Source organism: Argentina silus (genome assembly GCF_951799395.1).
Source record: "Argentina silus genome assembly, chromosome: 1".
Lineage (NCBI taxonomy): Eukaryota > Metazoa > Chordata > Actinopteri > Argentiniformes > Argentinidae > Argentina > Argentina silus.
This window is the reverse complement of record NC_139655.1, coordinates 13,098,022-13,113,267: the sequence shown is the minus strand read 5'-3', so window position 1 is coordinate 13,113,267 and position 15,246 is coordinate 13,098,022. Positions and strand designations below refer to the sequence as shown.

The 15,246-nt window shown below is 45.8% G+C and overlaps 1 protein-coding gene across 1 annotated transcript in view; it reads left to right on the top strand.

The window, feature by feature from the left end:
* The first annotated feature begins 1,828 nt into the window (after nucleotides 1-1,828).
* The window catches only part of pacs1 (phosphofurin acidic cluster sorting protein 1), a 28,318-nt gene continuing 14,900 nt past the window's right edge, over nucleotides 1,829-15,246 (top strand). Inside the window, exon 1 of the mRNA XM_083672788.1 lies at nucleotides 1,829-2,248. Within this exon, the coding sequence (XP_083528914.1) occupies nucleotides 2,094-2,248 (155 nt within the window). The 5' untranslated portion in view covers nucleotides 1,829-2,093. The remainder of the gene's footprint in view (nucleotides 2,249-15,246) is intronic.

The following is a 15,246-nucleotide window of genomic DNA, read 5'->3' as shown; positions in this document are numbered from 1 at the left end:
TAAGCGGCGCTGGAAAGCGACACCTTACGCGACTCTACTTGCCCGCTCAGTGACTGCACAGTGCGCACGGCGCTGCGCGCAATGTGCAAAGAACTGTTGCACCCACCAGATAGAGACATGCTACAGCCTGTGAAATAAACTAGGCTATAAGCTTTGTTAACGATTGTGAAATTGGTTATTGTGTGAAAAACGTGAATGGAAAACAGAGGAGACACATGTAGGCCTATAAACATGTTAGGCCTACACGTGAATTAAATGTATAGGCTAGGCTAATTTATGTCATCCCCTCCCAAATGTAATAGGCCTTTATGACTGTATGATTTTCATAACAAACCGTTTATGCACAATTAAGTGATTTTCACAAATAAAAGTCTTAATTGTTTAATGAGGGGTAAAGTTGATGAATGGGCATGATGTTTACTGTAGTGCTGGACGTCAATATTCATGCTTAGACCTATACAGCGGGCTATAATTCCAATGCTGACGTTTCTTTCTGTCCAGGCTATTATCAAATGACTTCACCGAAACGATTCATCTTCTAAAGAAAGATGCGTTCTATCATCGCTCATCAAAGCGCACACAGGCACAGCATATCCACGTGCCCAGAATCCTTATCATCAACGATATAGACCACCAATCATGATCATGAGCATATATGACAGACCTATCTCTTCGTGCTTCCAGTAATAAGTACAAGGGGGGGGAAAAAACATAATCGATCAGTCAACATCGTGTAGGCCTACATAGTAACATTTCTAAAGGTCGTGTGACGCAACGAAGGTTCAAACGGCAGACTGTAACCGGTTTTGCATTCTAATATCTTACTCACGGTGAGAGAATAGTGGTTGAAGACAGTGAGGCAAGTACAAACCTGGGGAGTGTCGAGTAGGCTCAATCATTGCTGTTGTAGCTTAGTTAGCAGCAAATTACATGGATGGGAAGAATGCCAAAACCTGAGGCACTTGTGCCATACTTAAGGATAAGCCTGCATAACATCTTAAAACAAGACGATCCCGAATCATGTCATGAGAATCTCCTTCTGACTACCCCAGTCACACGTGTGAGGACAACATTTTTAACCCGCAATCTACCCGCAATCTTATCCATGGTTGTAATCGATCCACCACCGACTCAATTTACCGGAGCTGTAGGCTTGGCAACTGTCGGCTTGGCTACCGTCTTATCTCAGCGAAACCATTCATATTGATTATCAATTTAATTTGTATCATTCTGATAACAGCAAACATTCATTGACCTAATGCCCACACATTGAAAGCCAATAGACATGATAAAACACATAACATTTAACTTAGATCAGTGTTTATTTGTTTGTTTGTTTGTTCGTTCGTTTGTGCGTACAATGTTGTGTCATTTATGTGTAATCCCTATTTGACATAATGCAAATTGGAACATGGGTTGTTATTACACAATTATTATGCATTTATATGGAATAGGCCTATGGTGAAAGATGAAATATTCAGCAAAAACATGATGCATTTGAGACACAACAGGCAACAAAATCACACACACACACACACACACACACACACACACACACACACACACACACACACACACACACACACACCTCTCTCTCTCTCTCTCTCTCTCTCTCTCTCTCTCTCTCTCTCTCTCTCTCTCTCTCTCTCTCTCTCTCTCTCTCTCTCTCTCTCTCTCTCTCTCTCTCTCTCTCTTGCCTTCCCCTCCGCAAAGGAATCGAAGCCTACGTCTTTAACAAGAGGCGTAGCTCTTCTGCTCTGGCATTGTGCGACTTGGTGGTGGAGAAATTTCCGCTTCCTGCACCGATAAACATCCAGACCAAGTTGAAACAGAAAGGGGGTTAACTCCGTGCATTTAGAAAAAACGGACATTGACGGTAATGTCATCATTATTACGATTAGCAGAATAGTTATTCTTTTAGACTGAACGGATTAACTTTCGATTGCACCTATAGGCGAACGTTCTACGCAATAGTTGTACCAGACTATCCTTACGGCATTGGCACTAAAAACAAGAGGAAGACAGAGAGGAGAAGACAGGCTTCGGGTATTCACACCTTCGTTTGAAACCTCTTTAGCTATCCACCCTCCAGGATGTCGGAGCGAGGAGGGCTCCCGCGGACTGGAGGTGTCCCCTCCCCGCACATGCAGCCCTCCAAACCGGTCGCGATCACCTCGAATCGCCCGGTCCACATGAACCTATATGCCACCTGGGAAGTGGACCGCTCTTCACCCAGCTGTGTGCCGAGGTAGGGTTATAGAATGAGCTGTATTGTTGCTGTTGCATGTTAATGTTTTGTATGTTTATATAGCCAATGTTTACACAAATTAGCCTTGTTTGAAGATGCACAACGGACTCAAATAGCCTTCTTCATAGGTGACTTACTGTACATACAAGGCAATGTATTGTCGCATGTGTGTGTGTATCCTAACTCCTAAGCATTATAATATGTTATTGAGTATTAGCCATACTAAGTTTAGCAACACAAACGCAATTATTGTAATTCCAACAAGCAAAGCATTTATTGTTGCCTACCTGGTCAACCCAGACAGTAGCCTGCGATCTGCTGCTGAAACATCTTCTGTTACAATGTGTCCTTCTTGTACGTGCCCGTTTAAAGATGAAGGTACATGATACTTTGTTTCCGATATGATGAGCAGAAATGTATCCCGTGGCCATGTCAGTATGTGGTATATAGAAGGAGATAAGCCGTATTCAAAGCAAAGCTGGTCATTTAAGTGGCACGGTAGCTTGCATAAATCAGTTGTCTGTCTGTCTGAGCATATTTCCAAGTGGCTCATCCATGAGCATTATCAAGTATGATTCGAATTGATAACTGTTGCCAGTGGTCCAAGCAATGTTCTACATGACCATTTTATGAGGTAGATTCTGCTGTTACATCTGGACATCTTATTGATCACGCACGATTGGGTTTATTTAGAAGAGGAGGGGCAAGGAAACCATCCATCCATGATCATCCCACACAAAGGCACTCTAGATCTTTGTGTCTGCCTTTATGTGTGAGAGTGTGAATGATTGGAAGACTGTCACATACACAAGCATTTCAACACAGTAATGATGGTCTTCCATTAGCTTATAACTAATGTTATTTGATATGTCATTAACTGTTATTATGGCATCATTAACTGTTATAGAGGGCAAGTGACCGTTCAGTTCAGTATATTTAACTGGAGATGATCTGCTTTGTAGAAGCCCTAACACATAGATTCTCCTGGCGGGCTGGTAAAAGCATCTTCATATGAGCTTACATCTTAATTCTCCTTTTTAAAAAGCTTTAGAGTTTTTCTGACTTTAGGTGCAAAGTCCCTGGGAGTATTTTGACTGTTCATGCATTTTAGTATTTTTGTCAAGTGCTTTTGGTAAGTAGAAGAGTTGTGCTGAGAATATCATATACAGTAGGTAACTGACTTGACACTGACCTCCATTACGTTACAGTAATGTCCTGTCCTTGATGGGCTCTATGAATAGACCCCATCTCCATTGTTTTATGTTGCTGTTTAGTTTCCCATATTTCAGCTTTTGGTGAATAGGGGAATATCACCTTGCTGAATCAGTCATGGTCCATCCCACACACCCACACACACACATATATTCGATTTCACTGCAGAGCAGAAAAAAAGAGAACAGACGGACAGAGAGCCAGAATGCTGCTGCACCTGTACTGTTAATTCTTTTTAGAGAAATTAAGGTGCCTTATCATTGTTGTTGTTGCTGCTGCAGGAAGCCAATCTTGAACTTCCTCACTGTCAAGGTTTGTTGTCGCTGTAACCTTTTCCTGCCTACCCACAATGTTGTTGATCTGTATGTTGTGTATGTGTATGTAAGAACCAGAATGAGAGTGGCCCGGAGCCTTGAGGTCAGATCTAGGGTCTTTCCTCTGTTTTACTACTGTGTGGTGAAAGGTAGAACTGACCATGGACCACCAGCACTAATGGAGACATTCTTCAATCTGTTCTGCTTCTGTGGTCTCATCACCAGGCCTGGTTGTCACTATCTCACAGCTCCTTCTCGATTCAACAGGTTTCGTCAATCACACCCTTGGGGGTGAAACGTTCATTTTCCTCAGCCAAGTAATTCCATAATATCCTATCCCAATGACACATTTCAGTACATTACCAACCTGACTTAAATATAGCCCTGTAGAATTAAACATTTCAGTTATGAAGCCCTCCGGTTCGGTTGCTGTCATGTGAAACGTTCGACAGAGCTGAGAGTTCACAGAAGGGATGGTTCAGATTCTTTCTCCTTTATTCTTAGAGCGGGCCTCCTTGGGCAGCTCCCTCCTGCATTCTAAGAGTGGGCCTCCTCATGGAGCTTCTTGTCCTGTATTGTTTAAGCCACCGGCCTTCTTGTTGAGTTTAGGGGGAAAGTCCCATGACCTAGGCCCGAAGGGATGGATGGTGTGAGTGTGCCTGTGCATGTGTCTGTGCGCGTATGTGTGTGCGTGTGTGTGTGTGTGTATGCATGTGCAGGTGTGGCTGTGTGTGTGTGTGCGCGCGATATGTGCATGCATCCCATATTTTCACACTGCTGCATGGAGAACTCAAACAAGAGGGATTTAGTTGAAGGAAAAAACGTTATTGAATATTCCATACAGGAAAACATAATAAAAGCTGGTGTCATGTGTGTCGATGATGTCGGTGCCAGGCTGGTAGTAAATACTATGACTGAATAAAGAAAGTCCATATAATACATGATACACGCTGCTCTTCTGTGCTTTAATTAACTTGCACTACAATAGTGGGAGCAGCTTATACTGTGTAGGCTTTCATTCCAGGGGTGTCACTGTTCCACGGTCCCTGCCCTACCCCCTCCACACACACACACACACACACACACACACACACAAAGCTGATTAAAAAGCACTGGCACTAGGCTTGGCTCAGCTCTCTCTTCCGCTCAGATGGATGGCCTAGAGGTCTGTAGTTTCCCCTGGTGCTGGGCTGCCAGGAGATGGGAGAGGAGTGTAAAGTACAGTCACTGGGCCCTGCCTTGCTTGGCTGCACCAGAGTCCTCTGCCCCCGGTGCCCCCGGCCCACAGAGAGGAGAATGGTCATATGATATGAGACTGGTGCAGCAGATTGGTGAATGTTGATAACACGGTTAGCTCATTTCTCCTGACAGGGATCTCATTGCTGTGGAATCCTAGGGCTGTATGGATAAGAGACACCTTGCTGTGGCTGTAGCCTCACTGTGATGATCCTAATCCTGATCTAATACACTGTAATACAGCGACATAGGCCACATAGGGTAGATAGGGTAGACCCCTTACTGTGGCCACTGATACACTGCCCTGTGTGTGTGTGTATGTGTGTGTGTGTGTGTGTGTGTGTGTTCACTGTGTTCACTGTAATATATAGGCTGATGTAGTGCTGTTGTTCAGTCACTGATACACTGACACTAATACACTAAACACACTCTGACCTTGATACAGTGAGATATTGACACACTTAATAACACTGACGTCTTCTGAACCTCATTCCAGTACTGTCATTGATTATGACAGGGGCTATCTGGCATGGATGGGCTGATCTGATTGGCTGGCTGTAACCAGGAATTCCATGTAATGTTGAGTCAGATAGACTAGTTGTTTCTATTCCCAGTCAGTGGCCCTGTTCCAATACTTCCTAAATGCATCCTTCCTTTCTCCTTTCCTTGAGGAAATTACTGATCCTAATGTGATTGGACTGGTTAAAGCAAGCTTTTCACTGCATTGCTTCTACCAATCCAAGTCAGATCAGTGATTTCTACAAGGAAGGGAGGAAGGATAGATGCATTTAAAGATTATTCAACAGGCCCAGTCAGTCAGCAGAGCTAGCAGCACTGGCCCTGTCTGCCATCATCTCACAGTCCAGATAGCCTAACTGGATTAGATGTGTGCTCTTCTCATTAAGCTCTAATCGCTTTAACGATGGGCTGTGTGTGTGCGTGTGTGTGCGTGTGTGTGCGTGTGTGTGCGTGTGTGTGCGTGTGTGTGCGTGCGTGTGTGTGCGTGTGTGTGCGTGCGTGCGTGTGCGTGTGTGTGTGGAGATTAACACCAGGTAGTCTAGTAGTAAGGTCTTACTGACAATTGGCAGAGCCTGTACACCTTGACGCAACTCAGGGCCAGGCCCTGACGCAGGCTGGAGGTGAAACGAGGACGAGCCCAGTCTAATCCTGAGTCCCAAATCAACCCCTTGGCCCCGAACCCACAAACACTACAGACCTGAGAGGTCCCCTCCCTCTCCCTGCGCTAGTGGGGCCATGTGACTGCTGCGGTGGTGTGCAGCCCAGAGATAAGGAGAGAGAGATGGGAATGGGGAGGGGGGGTGCATATATGGCCTAATGGTGCGTTCTGCAGCTGTAGGAAACTCAGAGGTACAATTCCCCCCCCCCCCCTCTAAGTTCCAGAATGGGAAATAACCACTAGAATGACCCTCGAAGTGGGAAGCTCTTTTTGTACAATCTCAACATATCTAATTGTTAATAATCTCACGTGTGTGTATAATGTATGTTTATAGTGTGTAAATGTTCATTATGAATTGCAAATGAAATCTCATTGGTTGAAGAGTTGTTCCCACTTTGAAAGCACTTGAATGTATTCGTGTGGGAGTTATGACTTCACCAACTGGGAACTACCTGTTCCTGAGGACCAAAAGAACATACCATTATACCCTGCTAGATCCCATACCAACTCCTTAGCCCCTAGCCCCTGTGGTCTTGTGTATAGCCCTGAGAAGGAATGGGTAGGTGGAAGGAATATGGTGAAGATCCAACCTGGCCGATCAGAATGCAATGACCATAAGGCTTACACCTATCCAATCCTCTCAGATCTACTCGAGTGCCAGGGGGCTGGAGCTAGCTAGAAGTTGATTCAGGGTGTAAGGACCAGGCCAGATAAAGAAGGAGCCCCTGGCCTGTACGGAGTCGGGTGGAGGTAGAAATCGGAGGACCCATTCCATGCATTACAACAAGCCCGTCCTCCGATTTCAGCCTCCACCAGCCTCCCCTGGTTCCCCCATCCCCTCAACCAGTATCTCCTCTCCTTATCTCTGTGCTGTACATCACCACCAGAGCAGTCACATGCTGCATGCCTGCACAGGGAGAGGCAAGACAGCAGGGCACTGGACAGGATACTAACTAGGTGCTAACGAAATAAAAACAAGTATGGGCTGTATGGGCTAGCCTTAATTTTGTGAGAGACATGTCTGACACTTTTTCTTTTCTTTTTTCTTTATGTGTGATGGAAATGGCTTCAGGGAGTGTGTGGGTGAGTGAGTGTGAGCGAGAGAGATTTCTTCATCTGGGGCAAAGGGTGAGAGGAGGTTGAGCTGGCTCTACTTAGGATGTAACCGGGCCATGGTGTGTCCTTGCCTCTGGCACTGGGAAATAGACCGAGAGAGAGAGAGAGAGAGAAAGAGAAGGAGAGAAAGAGAGAGAGAAAGAAAGGGCCACTCCTGAATCAGCCTGTTTTAACACATCCACTTAGACAGCAGTTCAGCAGCATGACCCCGCACTGTGTGTGTGTGTGTGTGTGTGTGTGTGTGTGTGTGTGTGTGTGTGTGTGTGTGTGAGTGAGTGACATACTGTGTGTGTGTGCGTGTGAGAAAAGAGAGAGAGTGTAAAAGACAGAGAAAACAACCCCCTATTCATCTGTATGTGTGTGTCGTTGTGTTTGAATGTCACTTCTCAAGGTGTAATTGTGTCAGTGTGCCTCAAGGTTATCTGTCTGTAGCTGTGTGTATGTACCTAAAAGCATCTCAGTGTATGTATGAACTGAACACCACACACACGAGAAGACGTTCCCTAAGGTGTTCCCTTAGGTTCCAGTGTGTTAGTTTCAGTGTTGCGTTCTATACATATTTCACAGACAAACAGCACTTGATCCTACCGTTTAGTTTTCCTGTCGCTGTAGTAGCGTACGTACTGGTGGAGGAGAGGGGTGGAGGAGAGAAGGAATGGATGGAGAAGAGAATGGAGGGATGGAGGAGATACAAAGGGAAAGACAAGAAGCAGGGGTGCAGGTGGGGTTGTTGAGATGGAGGAGAAGGCAGGCTGAAGGGGAGGATGGGTAGGAGAGAATTTGAGGATTGAGGGAAGGGGTTTGGGTGATGGAGGATAGGATGGTGGGGGGTGAGGGGAAGGTAATGGAGAGGAAGCTGCTTCTGCTGTTTCTCTGTCCCTGTAGTGTAGTAGCTCACAGACTGAGACAGCAGCAGCCATTCTTCAGACTGGGCTAGAACTCAGCTCTGGTTTCACCTGCTGTCACCTGCTGTCGCTGCTGCTCTCCATGTTACTGCCACAGGCACCATTACGGCTCTCACTGCTGTAGCAGTTTCACCTGCCACTGCTGCTGTCCCTGCTACTGATACAGCCAAGCCAGACGCCATTATGGCTCTGCAGCCACAGTTTCACCCGGTGCCATTATGGCTCTTGCTGCCTCAAAGGGAAAAGGTTTACTGTGGCTTCTTACTATCTCACAATCAAGGGGGAACATGAAATGGAAAGCAAAGAGGAAATGAGGCTGCACTAAAGAATATTTTTAGCTCGTCTTGAATAAAAGCTCTATCTTTATTGTGGTATGGTAATAACATATGTTGGCATTATGTATTCAGAGCGTCCACTGTCAGAGCTGAGAAGTGGCAAGGTGGGACTCGATATCGTTCATGATATTTGACATTCATCATCATCATGTCTCCTTAATTCCCTGTTGTCGAAGCACCAACACTCTGAACACCAGAGTCAGAGTCATGCAGTAGATCTGACTGTACATAACCCTGGTTCTGTTGAATGGCTTCTGTCTTTTACCTACTAACTGTACCAGAGGTAAGGCTTCCTTCACTACCTGGTTCTCCTTTCTTCTTCCTATAAAGCTCACATTCAGTTGAGAGGCTCCTACACTGTTTCTGTATTGTTTCTATTTTGGACAGTTATGCTTCCAGCCTTTAGCTCTACTAGGAGCCTTCATTGTCTTTTCTGTTAATTGAATTTGAATTTCCCACCCAGCTCAGAATTTGATAAAGCTCTCTCCAGATGCGAGGCAGAGCTACATGTACTACACAGATGGTAACGTTCCCCCTGAGGGGGCTACTCTGTCACGTAGTCCTGTGCTCCTCTTATATACAGTAGACTGTATGCTGTATTACTGTATGCTCTGTGTCTGTGTGTCTCTCTCTCTCTCTCTCTCTCTCACACACACACACACACACACAGCTGCTCTCTCTCCCCCTCTCTCTCCCTCCCTCTTTCTCGTTTCTCTCCTTCCTTCTCTCCTCTCTCCTCCCTCTTTCTCTGTTGTTTGTTCATTTCCTACATCCCAAAACCCACAACCCCCTCCAGTCAGCTGATCCCAGGTCAGGGTAAAGGAGACATTATTGATGGCCAGAGGCAGAGGACTGTGTTTGGTGACACGTCTTGATACTACTGGAGCAGTGTTCTCAACAACCAGACAGAAAAGGAGATGTGCTTCCATGCGTGTGTGCGTATGTCATCTCAGTGCTCGTGTTTACAGTCACTACAGTACAACTGCTGGTAAAAGAGCGCAGGGGGAGAAACAGAGGTTTGTTATGACCTTTTTCTCTCAGATTTGGCTGATTTGGAGTGCTGTGGAGAGAGAGAAACCCACAAACACACGCTGCTGTGGAGGAAGTGATTCTGAGGCAGAGGCCTTTAGATTAACTATGAGTCAGAGCGCGCACACAAACACACACACACACACACACACACACAGTAAGCGCTACATATGGTGAATGCAGTCACGCATACATAGGCAATAAAGACACAGTACCCATAACCTATACAAAACCCAACATCTCTCTTTCCCTCTTACACATTTTCCTATTTGCGTTTACACACACACACACACTAAGCGCTACATATGGTGAATGCAGTCACGCATACACACAGCATACATATACCTATAACCTACTTTTACCTCTACACAAGCTCACTCATCCTTTCTCTTTCTCTCTTACAAGCACACAGCCATAAATACAAGCATCCAGGGCAGAGAGAGAGAGAGGGGAGGGAGAGTGGGAAGGGAGAGTGGGAAGGGGAGTGAAATTAAATGGAGGGAAGCAGAGGCTCTATCAGATGAGACAGATTGAGGGGGAGAGAATTAAGGAATGTGAGCGGAGAAATGAAAAAGCCTTGAGATGGGGGGGAGGGGGGGTGAGGCTGAGGCTGAGAGAGGGAAAAGGAAGAGAGAGAGGGTCCTTTGTATTGGCAGCCAGTGGTCTCCAGCTCATGTTGTTGAGGAGATAAGACAAGGGGAAATGGAGAAACAAGAGGAGACAATTAGGCCATAGGAGACACACCTAATCTAGCCAGGGAAGGACCATACACACACACACACACACACACACACACACACATATACACTATACAACATGTGTGTAGTGTCATTGTGACCATGATACCATTGTTTGGTCTCTCAAATCCTGCTCTAGTGCCATGTAAAGAATGTCTGTGTCTGTCTGTGTCTGTCTGTGTGTGTGTGTGTGTGTGTGTGTGTGTGTGTGTGTGTGTGTGTGTGTGTGTGTGTGTGTGTGTGTGTGTGTGTGTGTGTATGCAATCAGTGATTCCTCCCATCCCCTCTCCTATCTCCATAAAGCAGACCTTTCTAGCGTCTGAACTGTTTGCAGGTGACAGAGTGACAGATCTACCTCCTGTAATGTTGTGTCACTAGAGGGGTTATCTCACAGACAGACAAACAGACAGCCACTTTATTAATAGATTCACAGTGCTAACGCAGTATGTCACACACACACAGACGCGCGCGCGCACACACACACACACAGACGCGCACATACACGCACACACACACACACACACACACACACACACCATGGAGAAGGGAAATGTCACGGAAGAGGAACAGTGACTGGCAGATTGGAGGACGGCTTCATTTCGTGCTTAATCTCCCTCAGCGGAACATTCCAGAATGTCTCTTTTATTATAGAATAGCGATGCTTGGAACACTCTAGAATATCTCCTATTATAAGATACCTATGGTTGCAACACTCTAGAATATCACCTATTATAAGATAGCTACAGTGTGGAGCCCCATACACAAGATACAAAGCCCCATTTATAAGATAATGTGATAATAGTAATAACTTACAAAGCACTTTTCATGATACAGTATTACACTCAAAGCTCTCTCTTGAAATCTACACAATGGCTCCAACAAAGACAGGAAGATGACACAGCCATGGTAAATTAGGAGTTTAAATTGCATCCATTAATGCTGTAATGCTGCTATACCAGTATGCTAGACAGATAGGCAGGCAGATAGGCAGGCAGGCAGACAGGCAGACAGGCAGAGTCTAGGAGCTGGTCTGAAGTAAGGCAGTAGTTTGTACAATCTGTAGAGTGATAATTCTAAAGTGGGTAAGACAGCTCCAGGGCGACATGCACTCTACATTAAGTTTTCACTAATATTGCTGGGGTTTCCAGGCCACTGTGCTGCAGGTGAGGTGGCCTCATTCAGCCTGCACAGCACTGCAGAGCCTGCCTCATCTGACCTCTCCTCACTGCTTCAATTAATACCCAATCAGCACAAATCAAGCCAATTTAAAGAGGCTTTGTGTGTCTGGAATATGTTCTCAGTCAGTCAATAAGACAAACAAACACACAGTCAGACAGCAGCAGTGTGACAGTGTCCTTTTAATGGCTAATGAGAATCAGGGCTGATCAATAAAGACTGTATTAAAAACAGCTTGATTAGGGTCCTTCTGTCTGTCTGTCTCTCTTTCTCTCCCTCTCTCTCTCCCCCCTCTCCCTCTCTCTCTCTCTCTCTCTCTCTCTCTCTCTGTCCGTCTATTTCACTCCCTTTCTCTCACTCTCTCTCTTTCTCTCTCCATCCCTCTCTTCTGTTCTGCGCTGGCATGATGGTACGATGCAGTATCAACCCAGTCAGTGCAGCCAAGCGTACATGCATACTGATCAGCACCACTTCAATTGACTGTGTGTATGTGTGTGTATATGTGTCTGTGTTTGAGGCTGTTTGTGTGTGTGGTCATGGCTTTGATGTATGGGTGTGAGTCTGTTTGTATGTGTTCATTTATTTGCCTGCACGCATTTGATGCGGAAGCAGGCAGACACTATCTCTCCATATGAGTTGTTATATAATTGGATTCTGTGTTGTATTTGGCACGGCAGGTGTTGAACAAACATTGATAAGATCCAATCTGCATGGCCTGCCCATCTCCACTGTCCGTCTGCTCAAGAGCTAACACTGCTGTATGTGTGTGTGTGTGTGCCTGTGTGCCTGTGTGTGTGCGTGCGTGCGTGCGTGCGTGACCGAGCGAGTGAGTTGTTATCAGCCAAATATAGGCTGAACATATTTCTGATATGCAGTGTTGATTGTTGATGCTAAGCACAATGCTAAGCACAGTAGATGCTGTTTTCTCTGTTCTGTATTCAGTATTGTCAAAGTATTGATCTATTGCTCAACACTGTGTTATCTTAGCTGGTGCCCAGACCTCTGTGGAGCCGACTCTCTGTGTCTGACTGCTACTGTGAGACGCATGCTAATCGCCGAGACCAGGCCAGAAGGGCACTACCTCCCCCCCCACACACACACACACACACACACACACACAGTACACAAAAAAACAACCCCTCTTACTAACCTCAACATCCTCACACCTCTCTCTGTGTAGAGTGATTGATATACCTGTCACCCAGTGAGCTCTGCCATCCCTCCCTACTGTCGTTTGTTGCTCCATCTATCCAGGAGTCCATTGGCTCAGCTAGTCATCTATCCAGGAGTCCATTGGCTCAGCTAGTCATCTATCCAGGAGTCCATTGGCTCAGCCAGTCAGACACTGAACATATTGCAGAGCTTTGTGACTCAGCCTGTGTGGCTGCATGGCTGATGGCTAGCCCCTGCTCTCCAATGGAGCGCTCAGTCAGTCAGTCCCATTGCCCTCAACACACACTGGGCTCAGCGCAGCCTCAAAACCCCTATGGCTGTACTCTGATGTGGATAAGCAGAGACACAACCAATGATTAGCATATCTGTCTCTGTTCGACCACAACACAACCATGGATGATGGTCTCTGTCTCTGTTCAACCACAACCATCGACGAGTTTCTCTTACACATCTAATGATGACTGTTTCTTGCTCTGATTGACCACAACTCAACCATTGATGTATTTGTTCTCTCTACTGAAGCATAAACACAACCATTGATGACCGCTGGTCATTTGGAACATCAATCCAGGGATTTTAGTAGAGAGCAGCTTAGCTCAGTTTTTCATTTCACAAATCCCAAAATGCAGAGTATGTACAAAATGTGAGTGCATGTAATCTGATGTACTTAAAAGGCCCAATATTACTGTGTTGTGGAAACATCAGGGTTACTCTGAGGCTTCTACAGTATTACATTGGGATTTTGGAGTAAACATTGAATAGCTTTGTCATTCCAAACCAATGCTACAATACAACAACATGGACATTACAACCTCTGCTCTCTAAACAGATCTATTTTAAGACTATTGTCAGTTTCTCTTCAAAATGGCTCTGAACGAGGCTATATCTGCTGCCTGCAAGTGCTCAGCCCCCTCCCTCCCTCACACTCTCTGTACTTCACACTGATTGAAGGAGCCGTGCGTGTGCGTGTGCGTGTGAAGAATTGGAGGGGGTGAGGGGGGACTGATAGCTTAAATCCTCACATGGTTCCTTTTGATTTGAAGCCCCCAAGAGGCTTACGGGTGGTGCTCTATCCCCCTGGAGTCAGACTATTGTGCCAGTGGTACAGCGCTACACATACACACACACCAGCAGAGGACTAGGGTCAGAGGTCAAAGGTTACAGAGACTGGGGCACCTGAAGGAGGGTCAGTGGGTATGACACTGGAGTGCAACAATGCTTTTCCCTGTTGAAAAGTGTTGGAGCCGGGCTAGCTATAAATTGAGCAGGATCAGAGGTTTAAGTGACTCTGGACAGGCGACAAATAACTGGATGGAGTAAAGAGGGCTGGCTGGCCTCGCTCCAAACACTTAGAGACGCAGTGATGTCATCCTGGATGTCATACTTGTTTGTCATGGATCTGCTTGGGTGTGTCTCTTGTCTTTGTGTTTGTGTACTGGCAGTGTTATGTGCACATGCAAAAGTGTCTGTATGTATGTATGTATGTATGTATGTATATGTGTGTGTGTGTGTGTGTGTGTGTGTGTGTGTGTGTGTGTGTGTGTGTGTGTGTGTGTGTGTGTGTGTGTGTGTGTCTGTATGTCTGTCTGTGTCTCTACCCACGTGTGTGTGCGTGCGTACGTGCTCATGATCTGTCCTTCCCCTCTCCTTTGTCTGGAATAGCCTCTCTGTTTGAGTGAATGGTAGTAAGGAGGTGTATATGGGTGTGACTCAGGGACAGAGTAATCCTTGTAATGGAATGATAATGAGCTGCAGGAGAGAGGCAAGGTGCTAAAGGAGGACTCTCACTCTTACTGTCAAAGACATGGCCAGCCTGGATATTGATCACCATTTCCTCAGAGTGGAGGAGAGAGAGGGAGGGAGAGAGGGAGGGAGGAGTGAGAGAAAGTGAGAGTAAGTACGTGAGGAAGGGTTCCAAGATGGAGAGACAGAGGGAGGAGAGGGGGGAAAGGGGGAGGAGGGCAAAGAGTGTGCCCAGACTGGATGGAGAGAAAGGGAAGCCAGAAGATTGCAAGATTGCACTTGAGGTCAGTGGACGAAGTAATTGTTGTGTGTGTGTGTGTGTGTGTGTGTGTGTGTGTGTATGTGTATGTGTATGTGTGTATGTGTATGTGTATGTGTATGTGTGTATGTGTATGTGTATGTGTATGTGTATGTGTATGTGTATGTGTATGTGTGTGTGTGTGTGTGTGTGTGTGTGTGTGTGTGTGTGTGTGTGTGTGTGTGTGTGTGTGTGTGTGTGTGTGTGTGCAAGGTCACAAGTCCCTTGAAAGTCAGTTTGTTGCCAAGGGAACCATATGCACCTGCCTCTTAAAGCCACAGGCTCCAAATCCCCTTGGTTGTGTTCCAATATGCACACTAGCATAATTGGAATATAGCAAGGTATTTGTCATGCATTCTAAATAGCATACTATTGTGGATATAACATAGAAATGTATATTGCAACTAAGCCTTTGGGTCACTTGGATCCTTTATCTCAGTGTCTTCACGCAGATGTTTCATCCATATTCATCCTAGTTCGTTCTTTACTGCCTATAATGGGTAAATGATTCAAGCCTCTCTACTGTTGGCAAGCCAAGCTCCATTTC